The following is a 15,688-nucleotide window of genomic DNA, read 5'->3' as shown; positions in this document are numbered from 1 at the left end:
CTGTCTAGAGTAAGAGCAGGACGCTTCTCCATGGAAGTCATTGTTTTTGAGGGCTCTATACAACATCCATTTTCCCCTCACATTAATGTCTAAGTCAAATGCTTGGCCTTGACGGCAAAGACAATTTGTCTAGAGTTCCTGATTTTATTTTGCTTTCCCATTGGCGTCCAGGAGGTGATGGCTGTAGACTGTCTCACCCTCTCTGGTCCTTCCCTTGATCTCCATGTCTGAAACTGTCTCCCCCGCCTGCCCATAAACGTGCCTCATTCCCCCGCTTCACCTCCTCCTTTGCAACTCCAGCCACCAGCGTTGTCTTTCCCAGCTGCCATGAGGGTGGTCCAGGTAATGGCCAGCCCCTGCAATGTAAGAGTCCCCCAGGGGAAGAGACGAGAATGGACACGTTTCTTTCTTCACAAGGGTGAATGTGTGAATTTTTTTTCCTCCTCTGTCAGGCTCCCTGTTGCTTCTCAAATTTTTTTTTTTAGTGATGGAAATAAACACAAATAGGAAAAAGAAAACCTTCTGACTCCATATAATGTTGGCAGGGATGTGACACATCAGAGCCATAACCGGAAACAGATAACCTGCCCATTCCCAAAGCCTGCTGTGCTTCTCTGTGGTCAGCAGAGGGTTGAGCTCTCTGTCCCAGGCTGCTCAGGTGGCCTGGATCTTGGAGGAGGGCCAGACAGGGTCTGCCATTCCAGAGGTATCAGACCTGGACATGTTGATTCCACTCTGCCTGTTGGAATCACCTAGGGGTCCTGTTGCCATCTTACTGATGGAGGCCATGGAAAGATGGAGAAGAAGCAAGCCCACCCAGGAATCAGGCCACATAAGTGCAGAGGGGTCAGTCTCTTAGCTGTGAAGTCTTCCTCACACCAGTCATAAATATCTTTGGTTCTTCAAGGCAAGAGTGGGAAGTAGGATCTAGTTAGAACTTGTCCATGGAGCAAGTCTGGGAGGAATCAGGTTTGAGAGCTGAGAGAGAGTACACTTGTAGAAGGGGCAGGAGTCTCAGATCTGAGCGTGTCTCCCATGTTATGGCTTCAGAAAGGCCAAGTTAAGTCCTGGGTTTGACTGGGAGCTAAGAAGGCATAGGGAGATTCTGAGCATCCTTCCCTTCCCTCTTAGAGCAGAGAACAGCTTGGTCTTTAAACCAGTTTTTCCGCCCAGAAGGAGAGAACCAGAAGCTTTGCCTCTGACTCTCCAATCTCTGGGAAGCAGAGATGAAACGGCCACAGATCTTCCCAGCCCACCATTTTGTCCTCCTTCCCCCAGGCCACGTGGGAGCCCCCAGGTGATGAGGGAAATCCAGGCCAGGTTTTAAGCCTCTGAGTTCGGCTTACATAATTTTAATACTGCATAATTATGCAATTATGTAATTAGAAGGAATAAGTTTCCATTCCTATTATAGTCGCGCCTCTGAAAATTCTCATTTTTGGAACTAGCCTCTCCTGATGGGGGAGAGTCATGCCAAGACTTTATTTAAGAACATCATCTGACTGGTGCCCAGCTCACCTCCTGCTGATGCCTTTGCTCAGTTTCCCCCAGGGGTTAAGCAGACAGGGCAGTGGGCTTCTAGAAATGGCTGGCATTGGCCCAAAATCCCACCCCACCCCCACCATGGGTCTCAGATTTGAATCCCCTAAATTCATTTGAGTGTGGGGTTGTGAACAGAGCCTGTTTCGGGAGTCTGTTGACCTGCATTGAAATCCCAACTGCGCCACTCACTTGCTTTGGGACCTTGAACAAGGCAGCCCCTCTCGGGGCCTCTGTGTCCCTTTCTGTAAATTCAGGGGACTGGAGATGGTTTTTGAGCTCTTTCCAACACGGACATTTCCTGAACCCACACCAGAGGTTTCCTGTTGATGTGTTTTATTTAGTCTGTAAAGGTCTTTCACATTTTACAGTAAGTTGTCGATGTTAAGCATCTCTGGTTTCACCCCAAAGCTTGGATTTCCGATATCTTTTGAGACTGTTCGGTAGATCTGGCCACGTGGATGCTCCACGCCCAAGTGGCAGTCATGAGAAACAGCCGAGCAGCCGCCGCTCACATTACCAAGATGCTGTGCTCCCCTGAGATTTGCCACGGGACAGCCTGTCTCCGTCCTGTCCACTTCCTCCAGCCTCTGTGGGCATTGGAGTTTACAACCCACAATCTAGGTTTTCTTAAGTTTCGTTTTCTGCGCTCAGCCCTTGCACTCACGGTTCTTTATGATCAAATAAATCCACTAGGTTCACACGCACTCCCTACGTCCCTCCTGAAGATCCCCTGCATACATCAGTATATCAGTGGCTCTGAGAAGCCCTGGGGGCCACAAATCAGTGAGGAAAGCATAGCCAGGACCCAGAAGAAGGATTTTTTTCCAGGGCCAGAAGCAACACAATCCTATTTCATAGTTAAGGGATTTTATTCTTCACCTGAAATATGTATTCTTCAGCTCATCTCTTCCTTTCCTGCTTCTGTCTGCTACCCCCTCCCTCTCCATTCTCTCCAGCTCCCCTCAGCTCCTCCTCCCAAGGGGGTCTCTTGCGGGCCATAGAAGACAGTGGTTAGGGGAGTCACCAGTGGGTCTCAGAGGAAACTGGAGCATTTATGGTTGGGATCTTGGTACCCTTGGTTCTAATCCCTCTTGCACGCTGGAGAGAACTCATGGGAGTCCACCAGGGATGCCCTTGGGGCTGGGAACCTCAAGGTCACTTGAGAAAGGCATGAAATTAGGGTCTGGAAAGAGGAGGCTGCCTTCTGAAGACAGCCCAATGGCATAGAGTTGATCAAACATTTACAGAGCCCTTCCTCTGAGCTGGGTGCCATGGCAGGTGACCCCACCAAGCCCCCAGAAACCCCACCTTCTGGTGAGGAAGGAGCGACCGTGCAGAGTGGTGTTGCTAAAATGCCAAATGCAGTCTTTGCTGGAGGGGGCAGCTGGGTGGGGAAGCAGAAATGGCACCCTAGGGAGACATCTCCCGAGCAACCTAAAAGACAGAGGTTTTCATGTAGGAGCTTTGGTGACATGGCCCTGGGTGTGGAGCCTTTCCAGCCCCTGCTCCAAAAAATGTCCCATGATGGACCACCAGTCCAGCAAGGTACTTTGCATAAAAGAGCATTCCATGATCAAATCCATTTGGGAAATGCTACTTCCTCTCTCCCTCTTCCAGATTCCCATTGTGCATTATATAAAAGGCTCCAAAATGTCCTGCAGGGAAGAAACTTGATGTTGTGCTTGATGTGTCCTAGTCGGATCGGGCTTGGCACCTTGGTGTATGTTTGTGTCTGTCTGTAGGTGTATATATGGGGAACCCTTATGAAATCTCATGGAGTGCAGGTCCCACGGGATACACTTGGGAAATACTGATTTGGGGGACAACAATGAGCTGCAAACAGGGGCCATGGGGGTATCCCACTTGGCACCATGGTGAACTCTTCGCTGATCTCTTTTACAGGAAATCAGAGAGATGGTGGCTCCTGTATTAAAAAGCTTCCAAGCTGAGGTAAGACCCAAGGCCTGTGACATGTCACAAAAATACTTCCCAGTTCCCTCTCCTCTCCCACCTGGAGTTGCCAGAGGATGCCAGCAGCAGAGAAACTTCTCTACCCCCATTGCAAACTGCCCCATGCCCTCCTGATCAGCCATGATATCATGATAAGAATGGGTTCTCTGTTCTATTTGATGGGATTTCTGCCTGCTCTGAAATCCTCTCTACCACCCATCCTCTGAGGATATAAAATCTACACTTTTCACATCCTTTCCTGCCAACCCATCGGGCCCTAGTTCCTTTGGCAGCAGCTGAGCTGTCCTCAGCCAGTTGTTTCTCTTGCCTTCCTGGATCCCGGGGATGGAGCTGAACCTCCCCTGTTTCTCCTCTTTGCTTGACTTTGTGACCAGGATTCTGAGAATGTCCACTTGTCTGGCTGGTGCAGGAGGTAGGCTAGGAAAAGAATGGAATTACACTGAGTCAGGCGAGTGGAAGGGAGGGCTATTTCTCCAATGTTCTGTCTTCAGGGGGCTCTTCTCCGTCTTCCCCTGTATTCAGGCAGGACCCTGGAAGGATAGGCCCTTCTCAGAGCTCGCCAGTGGAGATGCATTTTAAGTCTGTCGTCTGCCAAGTGCCACATTACTTTAAATCTGTCTCTTCGGAACTGCATAAGCGCATAAGGCAATATTAAAGTAAACAATAACTGGATTTACACAAATGTCGCTGATTTCCATATTTTTCATCCTTTCATTTTATTACTGAGTTGACTGATGTGCTTATTTATTTATAGGGCCATCCGGTATTGATTCATTTGGTTGTAAGTTGCCTGAGCTGGAAGGGGTAGAAAAAAACCAGAAAGAAGACCAATAATGTTGGGAATGTGTTGTCATGGCTTTATGTTTTTAAAAAAAGGCCCCCATCTGCCAGCCCATGGTCCCCTGAGAAATACTCAGCACACAAGCCCTCTCAGGCAGCTGATCCCTCCGTCCAGCCCAAAGACAGGCAGTGAGTGTCTTGTGTAGAGCGTCACTGTCTCAGCCATCCCCTTGCTTGGATTGGTGTGGCAGAGCTTCTCTTAGCTACTTAGACCCTCAGTTTCTCTATATGTTAAAGTGGAATAAAGGCACTGCAGATCTTTTCATGTTGTTTTGAGGATTAACTGAATTGTAATGAAAGGAAAGAGTTTAATGTAATTCCCGGTACATGGAGAGCTGCTAGGGAGTGAAGAGCACAGACTCTGGAGTCAACCTGGATTTGAATCCTGCCTCTGCCAGTTACTAGCTGTTTGACCTTAGGCAAGTTACTTGACCTCTCTGTGCCTTTGTGTCATACTCTATAAAATTGGATAATAATTATACCTACTTCATAGGGCTGTGACTGAGGAAGAACAAAGTCAATACTCATGGAGTGCTTAGGACATTACCTTGCATATTAGAAGTCTTATTATTTTATTATTCCTATTATCAGTCACCTTCAACACAGGTTTATTTGGCCTCCACTATGCCTGGGTTGGAATCTGCCTCTTTCCTAACTAGGTGTTCAAGGCTTTTTATCCAAAAGAAGGGGGTTTTCTATCCCTATAGGAAGCAGGCATGACTTATGCCATCTTTCCAGTAGGAGAAAGAGTTAAACATTAGATTTCGGCAGTGATCCAGGGAAGACCCAAGTGCAGCATGGTGGAAAGCACATGTGAATCAGACTCATATGGGCCTGGCTTATACTAGCTGTGTGACCTGGGAGAAGTTCCTCCACCTCTCTGAGCTGCAGCTTTCCTCCTCTCGTAAGTGAGGCTAACAATAAGGATTCTAAGAACTAAGCAGGGTGGAGGCAGTTGACATGGTGTCTGGCACACAGTTGGTGCTCAGTAAGTGCAGGAGGAGAGAGAGAGTCTTAATGGGGCCAAAATAGGCAAAGCTGAATTTTCATTTCCAAACCCATGTGGCATGTTGAATACACACCATTTTAATAGCTGGGGATCTTCAAGGAACTTCGTTAATTTTTTTAAGAGGGTTTTCCATCGTCCCTTTAATGTACCAAAAAGACTACATTTGTCTGGAGTTTTATTCCCGAAACCCCTGTTTTCTTCATGATCTATTGACTAATCCATTGCAGCCGCCATGTCCCTCCCAGCGCCTCAGGGGAGAAACGCCGACAAAGAAAGGTGTTAATAAAAAGCATCTCCTTCGTCCAGAACAAACTGCACACACATAGGCCGTTTATAATCCAAATTTGATTTTCATTTTAATTTTTTTAATGAGGGTTCATCCTTTATGCCGCTTCCCTCTCGCCATCCACCAGGCTCTGGGCTCAGAGCTGAGGATTCCCAAGTGGGCATTAATCACCTCCCAGGAATATTCCCTGAGGCAAACACCTTCCAGAGTCATACAAACTAACCCATAAAACGCCAAGGCTGAATATCGTGCCCGTCATTCCTTCTTCCCCAGTGTGGGCCTCTTGTTGAAATATAACATGTTCAAGTTCATTCCTTAATTTCACTCCACCAGCCCTGGTGAATACAGCATACGAGCATCCTTTTATCTTTTCATACTGTGTATGTGCGAGGGTCTTTTTTTCTTTTTCTTTCTTTCTTTCTCTCTTTTTTCTTTTTTTTCATGCTGGTGGGAGGGGGGCGGAGAGGAAGTGAATTTGCCCTGCTGTGAATCAAGGAAGCTTTTCCTCTCCGCCTTGATTGCTTAAAGGACAGTCTTGATTCCCCCTGCTCAGGGAAACAAAGACAGCCAGAGAAGGTGGCTTAATGGAGACAGCTTGAAATGGCCAAAGTTTGAATATCCTTGCGCGCAGAGAAAAGAGCAAGACGAAAGCCCCGCTAATTACAAAAGTTGCTTTATGAAAGATAATTCAAAGCAATAATTTAGCAAACATAATCAAGTCGCACAGATGGGGTTGTTGATGGATGGATTGCAACATGCAATTAGCAGTTCTTGCAGTTACATATCATTAACCCTCCGAGCACAAAAATTATTTTCTCATTATTAGTTGAAAAGGTAAAATTAAGCTGACTAGACAGTAAAGGAACAAACTACAATTAATTACCTTCATTTATTACAATCATTATTTTAAACTTATTTTTACTTGGAGAGAGAGACGAAAACATCTAAATTAAAAGTTTTCTTATGATAAATCAGAGGTGAAACTTTTCTAAGGAGTGTATGCCAGTGGCCCAGCCAGAAGATGGCAAGGCCACTGCTGGGAAATTGTTTTTCCCTGCTTCCTTCCTCTTCCACCTTGAAGGGAATATGGCCTGCATGATGGAAAACCCTTTCTGTTGAGTTGAAACAGACACATTCATCTGGGCCTGATTGAAACAGAGCAGTTTGGGAACCAAGGAGGCTGAAGTGTCCTCTGACCCCCAGGGGAGGCGGGAGAGTGTGGAGGTCAGACATCCAGGGTCTGTGTCCCACCCTAACACTGCTTATGTGACTTTGGCAAGTGACTTCATGTCTCTGAGCCACTGTTTCCTCATCTGTAAATAGGGGCAGCTCATCAGATTGCAAGAGGTTCAGTGGGATTCTCTGTTGAGTGGCCAGTGAGTTACTTGTTCTCATTGTGGTGGGTGTGTTTGGTTCGGGCCTGAGAATGTTCTCTCCCTGTCCTCTTAGGATCAGAGGGGAGCTCGTGTAGCGTGACCACCTTTTAGGAGCTTAGAGACGGGATTAAGATGCCATTTACCAGGAGATAGATCAGATCATCGGTTGAGTCCATGAAGTCATTTATTCACTCAACAAACATTTACTGAGTACCCAGAACCTGAAGTCATCATCGGCTTCCCCCACCATCTGTCCCAGCCCTAGACACTGAGGACTCCCTGCTTCTCCCTCACAGGCAGTCGTGGGTGGGGAAGGGGGTTCTAACCCAGGACAAGATCCCCGGGGGTTTATAGTCTCCATTCCTGAAGCTGAGCTGCGTGAGAAGGGCATGGGGGGGCATCCTCACAGCTCAGATCACCTGAGACGGGCTCGGCCCTCCCTGCCCTGAGCCCCCGCCCAGCTCTGCATGCCGTGTCCTAATTTGGTCCCTGTGCTCCTCTCCTGTTCCGCATCTGCCCGCAGGACTCTTGCCCTTCCCTTTGAGCTGAAGTTTAATTACAGGATCTTTTTTTTTTCTTTTTGCCTTTTAACATTGTTTGCTCTTTCAGCTGTCTTTGATGTCATAATTCTCTTACTCCCCAGATGACCCTTTCTCTGTCATTTCCAGCACTGGCATGACCATCTCTTTGTAAGTGGGACCCCCTTGGGGCCACAACAGACGTTAGACATGTGCAGCCCTGACCAGCCTACAAGGCCAGGGAGAAATGCCCTCGCTGACCAGCGGGACCCACCAGGAAAGATAAGCAGTGGGAACAAGCATGGGCTTGGGGCCAGATTGGCATGAGCTTGCATCTTAGCCTATCCACTTCCCAGCTGTGTGATCCTGGGCAAGTCACTTAACCTCTCTGGGCCTCAGCTTCCTTGGCTTTTAAATGGAGATAATAATAGTACCCACCTCATAAGGTCGATGACAGGGTTAAATGAGTTGATACTTGAAAAGCCCCAAGAACAAAACCTAGCACATAGTGAGTGCTCTTTGAAGATTAGTCAGCACTCCTAGCTGATGAGCTGAAACTTGCCTCATCACATTTATTCCTCCCACGAGCCCAGTGAGGAAACCTCTGCTCTCACCCATTCTCAGGTGAGGTAAGTGAGGCTTAGCACCCAGCACATGGTGGTGGGTGGTAACTCAGGCTGGGATACCAGCCAGCAAAATTTATTGAGCATTTAGCAATGCCTGTCACACATCACCACCTCTCAGCAGCATGGCAAGGGAGGCACCACTGGTATTGTCCCCTCTTACAGGTGAGAAGTTGGGTTTCAGAGAGGTTAAGCTGCTTGCCTAAGCTCACACAGCTCTTCACCAGCAGAGCAGAGGGTGAAAGATGCAGATCTCAGCTTCGAGGGCTGAACAGAGCTCCTCAAGGAGCCTGGGGGGTACAGAAGGAGCTGAGAATATAGATTCTAGATTGAGGGCCTGAATTGGACACTTGCAGGTGGTTATGGTTGGGAAGGACCTCTGTTCAGCCAGATCTGTGCCTTTTGTTTTTGCTGAGCTATCCAGGCAGAATCCACCAGGGAAGCCCAGCCCCTGCGCAGAGCTGGGATTCAAACCCAGGTCTGCATACCCAGCCCAGGACTTGGCATATAGCAAGAGCTCAGTAAACAGGGTGTCACTTGCAAGATGCAGTAAGAAAGACTTCTGTCCACCCTTACTGTTCCCTGCTCGCACACCTGCACATACACTCCCCACAGCCGCCTCTGATGACATAATAACTTGGTGATGCAGGTCTCCTTGGCTCCCATAACCCAGTCTGGCTCCTCTGGCTTTGCCCTGCCCAGCTAGGGGTAAAACCCGAACATCCTTCTGAATTTAATATTAAGAACCCACCAAAGCATCACTGAACCTGTCACGCCATATTACAACCAAATTAAGAACCAGCAGCAATCCTCTTTCATTTGGTATCATATACCTTATAAAGTAAATTATTAATGCTTTTTCCCCCCAGTTAAGCAGTTATTTGCAGTTGTTCCGGGTATTTCTCATTAGAAATAACATCATCTAAAGAACGATATTGATTGATTTTTTTAATCTTGGAATCATGGACGTGAACCACATATTTATATGACATTCCCTTTAACTAGAGTTCTCATGCTTTATTTTTATATTATTGATCTTTTTGACACGAATTGCTTTTTGGCCTTGTGCGAGTGTTGTAAGCTTTCTCCCTGCAGAGGAATGGGCCGGGCTGAGCTGGGAAGAGTGATCGCTCCAGCAGCATGGCGGTAACATTCCCACACATTTAACAACAATTAGTCTGTGCTGATGCCATGGTAGGCTTTCGTGTATGAAAATTTACAAGCCTTTTAATGGACTGCATTATGGAAGGCCGTGCGGGGCCAGTCGGTGGGGAGATGAGGCCGCCGGGCGCGCATCCATCTCACGGCACTGAGTGTCTCTCAGCACTCGTGTCTGCCTGGGGGTAGTGGCGATCAAAGCAGACGCTACTGCAACAGCCAGCACGACGCCGGCGTGGGACGAGTGGCCATTCGTGCAGTCACTCATGCATCCATTCAGTAGATGTTTCTTGAGCACCTGCTGTGTGCCAGGCATGGTACTAGGTGCTGGGGCTAAGTGGTGAACATTATTGACTTGTGCTCAAGAAAAGGTTGAGCACCACTGTGTGCCAAGAGCCATGCTAAGCACTGAGGGTAACAGGGTGAACACAGATTATTCATCCGGCTCCCGTGATGTGAAGTAGAAATGACATGAGCCTAGATCCCCACAGACCTGGGTTCCAATCCCAGCTCCGTCCTTTGCCAGCGTTCTCGGTGAAACTTGGTTTCCCTGGCTGTAAACTGGGAATGGTAACAGTCCCCACCACGCAGGGAGGCTAGGAGGATTCACACAGGTAAAGAGCTCAATGCGACATAAACCTCCCAGAAATGGGATCGTTGCATCATGATTTAGTGTTGTTGCCCCTTGCCCTCCATCCAGCAACCTGAGAGTACACATGCACACTCCTGCTTCCCTTCCAGTTCCACTGAGACCTTCACGCTCAGCAGCATTTATTTGGCACCTGCTGTATACCAGGGTGAGTACCAGGCTCCAGGGATGTGGCAGTGAGCAGCTCCAGATACCGTTGCTGCCTCATGGCACTCACAGCCTTAATGAGAGAGACAGCTGGACACATACCCCTCAGTGCCAATGAAAGTCACGGTTATGATTGAGTTTCACGTGGCCGGGATGTGGGGTAGGAGAGATTCAACCAGCCCACCCGTTCCCTCATTCAGAAACTGTTTCTTGTGCAGACCCTGTGTGGGGCCCTGGGGATACAACAGGGAACAAGACAGACAGGGCCCCTGTCCCAGGGGCGCCCAGAACACAGTGAGAGACATGCCTATTTGCATCATGCATGTAAATTATTTGAAGGACAATATAGTGCAGTGGTCAGGAGCACATCCCTACTCTGCTGCTTACTAATTGTGTGACCTGGGACAAATTATGTTTCTCTCTATGCCTTGATTTCTTCATCCGTAAAATGGGACTCCTAATATCCCCTACTTCATAGTGTGATAGTGAGGAGCAAATGAGGTAATAGATGTAAAGGCTTAAACCAATGCCTGATGTAAAGAAAGCTGAGATCAGAGTCAGAGGCTATGATTATCTTGATTATCACAATGATTATGGTTTTGAAATCATCCCACACTGCATTAACTAATTATGGATATGCTAAATGCTGCTGAGGCAAAATGCAGTTGCACCCAGGAAGACCCCAGTCTTATCTTCCTTTGTCCTAGCTCTGAGGCAGAGGGCTGGACTGCTTGACCCACTGGGGTTGTTGCCCAGGGAGAAGGGGGGCCCTGAAGTGCCATCCCCAAGTTTAGGAGAAAGAACCTTCCTGGTCATGGCATCCTCTATGAGGCGGACCCCTCAAGAGGCCCTCAGGCATCCAGTATCACAGTCATACCCTCCCTGTTTCCTGAGTGCCAGGAATAAGACCCAGAGAGGGTGAGAAACTCACCTGGGGTCACACAGCCAGGAGACGGAAGGGCCCTATGTTGCTTCAGATCCATGTAATCCCCTTACCCAGAGTGGCTCCAATCAAGCAGCTGGTGAAGGAAGACAAAGGCAGTGGATTTGGGGTCTCAGAAAACCAGGTCCAAGCCCTACCACCACTCCCTAGCTGTGTTACCTTAGGCAGGTCGCTTTACCTCCAGCCTCAGTCTCCTGTTCTATAAAACGGGTTGTTGTAACACCCACCTTGTTTATCCCTGGGGATGGGCATGGAAAGCCCACATGGTCACCCAGCTGAAAGGAAGCATCCTTTCTCTAACACTTTGTTATTCAGAGAATGGTCCATGGGCCAGCAGCATCCACATCACCTGGAATCTTGGTAGAAATGCAGTCTCATTGGCCCCCCACCCCACCTCCCAGATCTCCTGAATCAGAATTGCAGTTTAATAAGGTCCCCTGGTAAGTCAACTATACTTCAATTTAAAAAAAAAATCCCCCAGTAATTTGGTGATTTGTGATTCGTGTACACATTGAAGTTTCAGACCCTCAACCTGAGAGCCCTGGCTGCCCTGAGGGCTTTAAAAAATACCGAAATCCGGGTCCCACCGCAGAGTGGCTGGCATTCTTGGTCTGGCTTGAGGCTCAGGCATCAGGATGTTAAAAGCTTCTGCTGGTGATTCTGATGTTTGAGACGCTCTTGCCCTAGAAGCTCACCATCTAGTGGAGGAGACAGACACATGGAAATAACCAGTGGTGTGCTGGTAAATGATGAGCAGCTGGCTATCTGGCGAGCCCTGACTTCCATGGTATAAATACTGCTGCCAGGGCCAGTTTCAAGCTGCCAGCCTGGAGCTGAGAAGAGATGCGCAGTAGCATCTTATATAGCATTTCCACCACACAGACACAATAGCTATGCATAACCTCGAAGCACCGGGAGTAGTAATATATCACCAAATAATTAGGAATTGATGAGTATTGAATATGTATTTCCTCTTTCTTTCAATTTTTTTGGTGAAATACACACAACATTTACCACCTTAGCCATCTTTAACTGTAGAGTTCAGTGACATTAAGTACCTTCACATTGCTGTGCAACCATCACCACCATCCACCTCCAGAACTTTTCATCTTCCCAAATTGAAACTCTGTTCCCATTAAACAATAACTCCCCATTCCCCACCCCTGGCAATCACAATTCTACTTTCTGTCTCTGTGAATTTGACTACTCCAGGTACTTCATATAAGTGGAATCGTCCAGTATTTGTCTTTTTGTGACTGGCTTATTTCACTCAGCAGAGTGTCCTCAAAATTCATCCATGTTGTAGTACCATCATTTTTAATACAATTTATGTATTATAATTGTAGGCTTATATGATTTAAAATTTTAATTATGGCCATGTTTAACAACCAGCTTGCAAAACTCCTGAAAATTTAACAATCAGCTTTTGCAAGCTGCTACAGGTCAGCCCCAGCACACCACCGGAAGTACAAGTGAGAACAGAGGTACAAAAGGCAGGCTTTAGGACAGGGGTCTGCAAACTATGGCCCTCGGGCCAAAGCCTATTTGTATAAAATTTTATTGGAACACAGCCATGCCCATTCATTCATACATTGTCCATGGTTGCTTTCCCACCACAGCAGAGAGCACAGAGTTGAGTAGTTGCAACAGAACCTGTATGACCTGCAAAGACAAAAATATTTATTATCTGGCCCTTTACAGAAAAAGCCTGCTGGCTCCTGCATTTAGGTGTACAGGGAGTGGGAGAGATTGAATCTTTTATCATTCATTCATTTGTTCGCTCAGCCAGTATATACAGAGCACCTTCTGGCTGCCAGGCACTGTTCTAGGCACAGGAGCAAATAAGACAAAGTCCATTCCCTTCCAGAGCTGACCTTCTGGGGGAAGACAGATGTAATTCAGACTCTTGCACAGCAAGTAAATATATACTTATCAGGAATAGCATGCCAGGTAAACTGAACAGCCTGTGCAAATGCCCTGAGGGAGGATGGAAGTGAGAATTGCAGGGTTGAAAGCCTGGGAGAGTTGGCCAGAGTCAGTAGGCCCTCACCTGTGCCCAGACCTCTACCCACCCCTCCCATCTACCCTGCCAAGCACAGTATCACTTTGAGTCAGGCTTACCCTGGCACACTGGCCTCCATTGCTTCCCCACCCTCAAAGGCCACCTCCTAAATTCTCTCCATCCACCTCCCTCCTGGCCTTGGAGCCCACAGTGTGACAGACAAAAGTCTCCTCTGTTTATTTCCTCCACAAGGTTTATAAACTGCCCTCTAATAAAATCATTCTCAGCACAAGCACAAAATAATAACACTTAATTAAAATACATAAAGCCAAATATTAGTGGAGACCAGTGAAGATTAAGATCAACCAAATCCTATGTACCAGTACTAAGCAGAGGCCTTGCCCTAATGGGAGGGGGTTTCCATTTCTTGAGCACCTACTGGGTACCGCACTCAGGGCTGGTTATCTGACATCGGGGATGTTGTGGGATATTCTAGAGAATCCTAAGGAGAAACAAATTCAGAGAGGTTGAGACACCAAGATCAGATAACTGAGAAGTAGAGCTGGGATTTGAGTCCAGTGTGTCTGCACGAGTCATAGCGGCTCATTCCTGTAGCAACAACATCTAACATAGTGGGAGGTTCTCATTCACATCACAGTCTAGTGCTGGTTAATGAGGCAAGGGAGCTCTGCTCCATGCAGCCATTCAGGGAGCCAGACATCTTCTGTCTTCTGGCTCTGCCTTCACTGTATCCCAGAGTCCCTTTCACTTAGTCAGTACATGGGGAAGGTTCTCAAGGGACAGACCTGGAAGTGGCCACATCGTTTCCACCCACATTTCCTTGACCAGAACTCAATTATAAGGACATGTCCAATTTCAGGGGAGGCTGGAGATATAGTCTAACGTGTGTGCCCAAGAGGGTAAAAAGAAAAAAAAAAAACAGGGCTAAGAGAGCACATAACCCTGTCTGCTGCACTGTGGACTCCCTGATGGATGAAGTAACTACCTCATTAGCTATTGGGGAATAGGATGGACTCTGGAAAACAGTAGGATTAGTACATTTTGGACAAAAGAACAAGAAATGAATTTCAAGGGGCCTGTAAAGTCAAGGAGCAGCAAAACAAGGGCAAGGATGAATTTTAACAATTTGGCGGGTGTTATAAAGCTCCTACTCTGTGTACTTCTTTGTGCTGGGCTGACTAAGGGAAGAAATGAGCTCTGTCCAACAAGGAGGCCAAGCCACCCATTAGGAGCCCACACCCACTAAGAAAAACTAAGAAAAAAAGCAAATGTAAAGTTAGAGCAACATGTCCCAGGTGTGCCAAAGAGAAAGTGATTACTTTGTAGGCAAGCAATCAGGGAAGACTTCCAAGAGGAGGTGAAGTCCCAGCTCAGGTTAGGAAGACTTGGGCAGGATGCAACACAGAGAACAAGGTGTGGTGGTAAGAGCACAAGCTGCCTTGGTGTCAGGCAGACCTGGGTTTGTGTCCCAGTTTGAACACTGGCTGGGCGATCTTAGGCAAGTCACTTCCCCTCTTTCTGAGCCTGTTTCCTCATCAATAAAGTGGTACCTAGTGATCAGGCTAATTGTGAGGATTAAATGAGATGGTCATGTCTGGAGTGCTTAGCTCAATGCATAGCACACAGAAGGCTTAAAATGAGTACCCCAGTAGCTGTTTGGTGAGCAGTGCCACATATCTGAAGCTATGATATGTAGGGAGGCAGGGGAGAGGAAGAGGCTAGGAAACACACTTGGGCAGGACAAAGGGGCCTTGAATGCCGAGTTAAGTCTGCACTTCGTCTTGTGGGTAGACGAGGTGCCCAGGAGTCTTTTTTGATTACTAAACAGCATGACCAGAAGGCTTTTCTAGAAAGACCCCTTTGGAGGTAAGTGGGGTGGGAGGGGGTTGACTCGGAAGTCAGGATTTGGAGCACTTGAGACATGTAGCAGTAATGATGTCTTGGCTTGAGGCAGAGGAGTGGCAAAGAGAGGGCTGGTTTGAAAGAGTTTGGAAGTGGGGGCCTGGCCTTCACGTGGCTGATGGAGATAGAAGGCCTGGGTATCAGGCTCCAGAGGTCAGTGGAGCATGACACCATTAGCAGAAGAGGAGGAGGCAGAACTGGTGTCAGGAAGACAAGCCCAGTTGGTTTAGACACCCAGGCTCTAGGAGCCAGGGAGGCCTGGGCTCAACCCCAGCTCTGCTTCTTACCTGCTGTGTGACCTTGAGCAGGTCACATGACATCATCTCCCCCATCTGTAAAATGGGGATAATATTTGTCCCTTCCTAATAGGGTTCTTTTTGGAGGACTCCATGAGATTATGCCTGGCACATAATAGGTGCTCAAGAAATGGTCCTTGTTATCACCGTCCTTTTTCCTGTTGAGTCAGACCAAAAACTGGGTTAAGAAAGGGCTGATGATGAACCAGCAGATTCCTCGGATACTCTGCAGACTGTGAGAATACTATTACTAGTAACAACCCACAGCAGCAGCCAAACCCTCCTGTGTGTTCAGTGTATGCTGTGTGCTCATTCTTCTAAGACCTCCACACATACTTCTTTTTTTTTAACATCTTTATTGGACTATAATTGCTTTACAATGTTGTGTTAGTTTATGCTGTATAA

General features: G+C 47.5%; 1 protein-coding gene across 7 annotated transcripts in view; it reads left to right on the top strand.

Moving 5' to 3' along the window:
* Positions 1-15,688, top strand: part of CUX2 (cut like homeobox 2) — a 266,060-nt gene that overhangs the window by 157,820 nt on the left and 92,552 nt on the right. For 6 of the 7 annotated variants that reach the window (XM_082355805.1, XM_082355809.1, XM_082355811.1 and 3 more), the window contains one exon: positions 3,445-3,492. The exons of the other annotated variant lie outside the window; for it this stretch is intronic. In XM_082355805.1, coding sequence (XP_082211931.1) covers positions 3,445-3,492 — 48 coding nt within the window. The remainder of the gene's footprint in view (positions 1-3,444; positions 3,493-15,688) is intronic. 7 annotated transcript variants of the gene reach the window in all.

This window comes from Balaenoptera borealis (genome assembly GCF_965194805.1).
Source record: "Balaenoptera borealis genome assembly, chromosome: 14".
Classification (NCBI taxonomy): Eukaryota; Metazoa; Chordata; class Mammalia; order Artiodactyla; family Balaenopteridae; genus Balaenoptera; species Balaenoptera borealis.
This window is presented reverse-complemented; position numbering and strand designations above follow the sequence as displayed.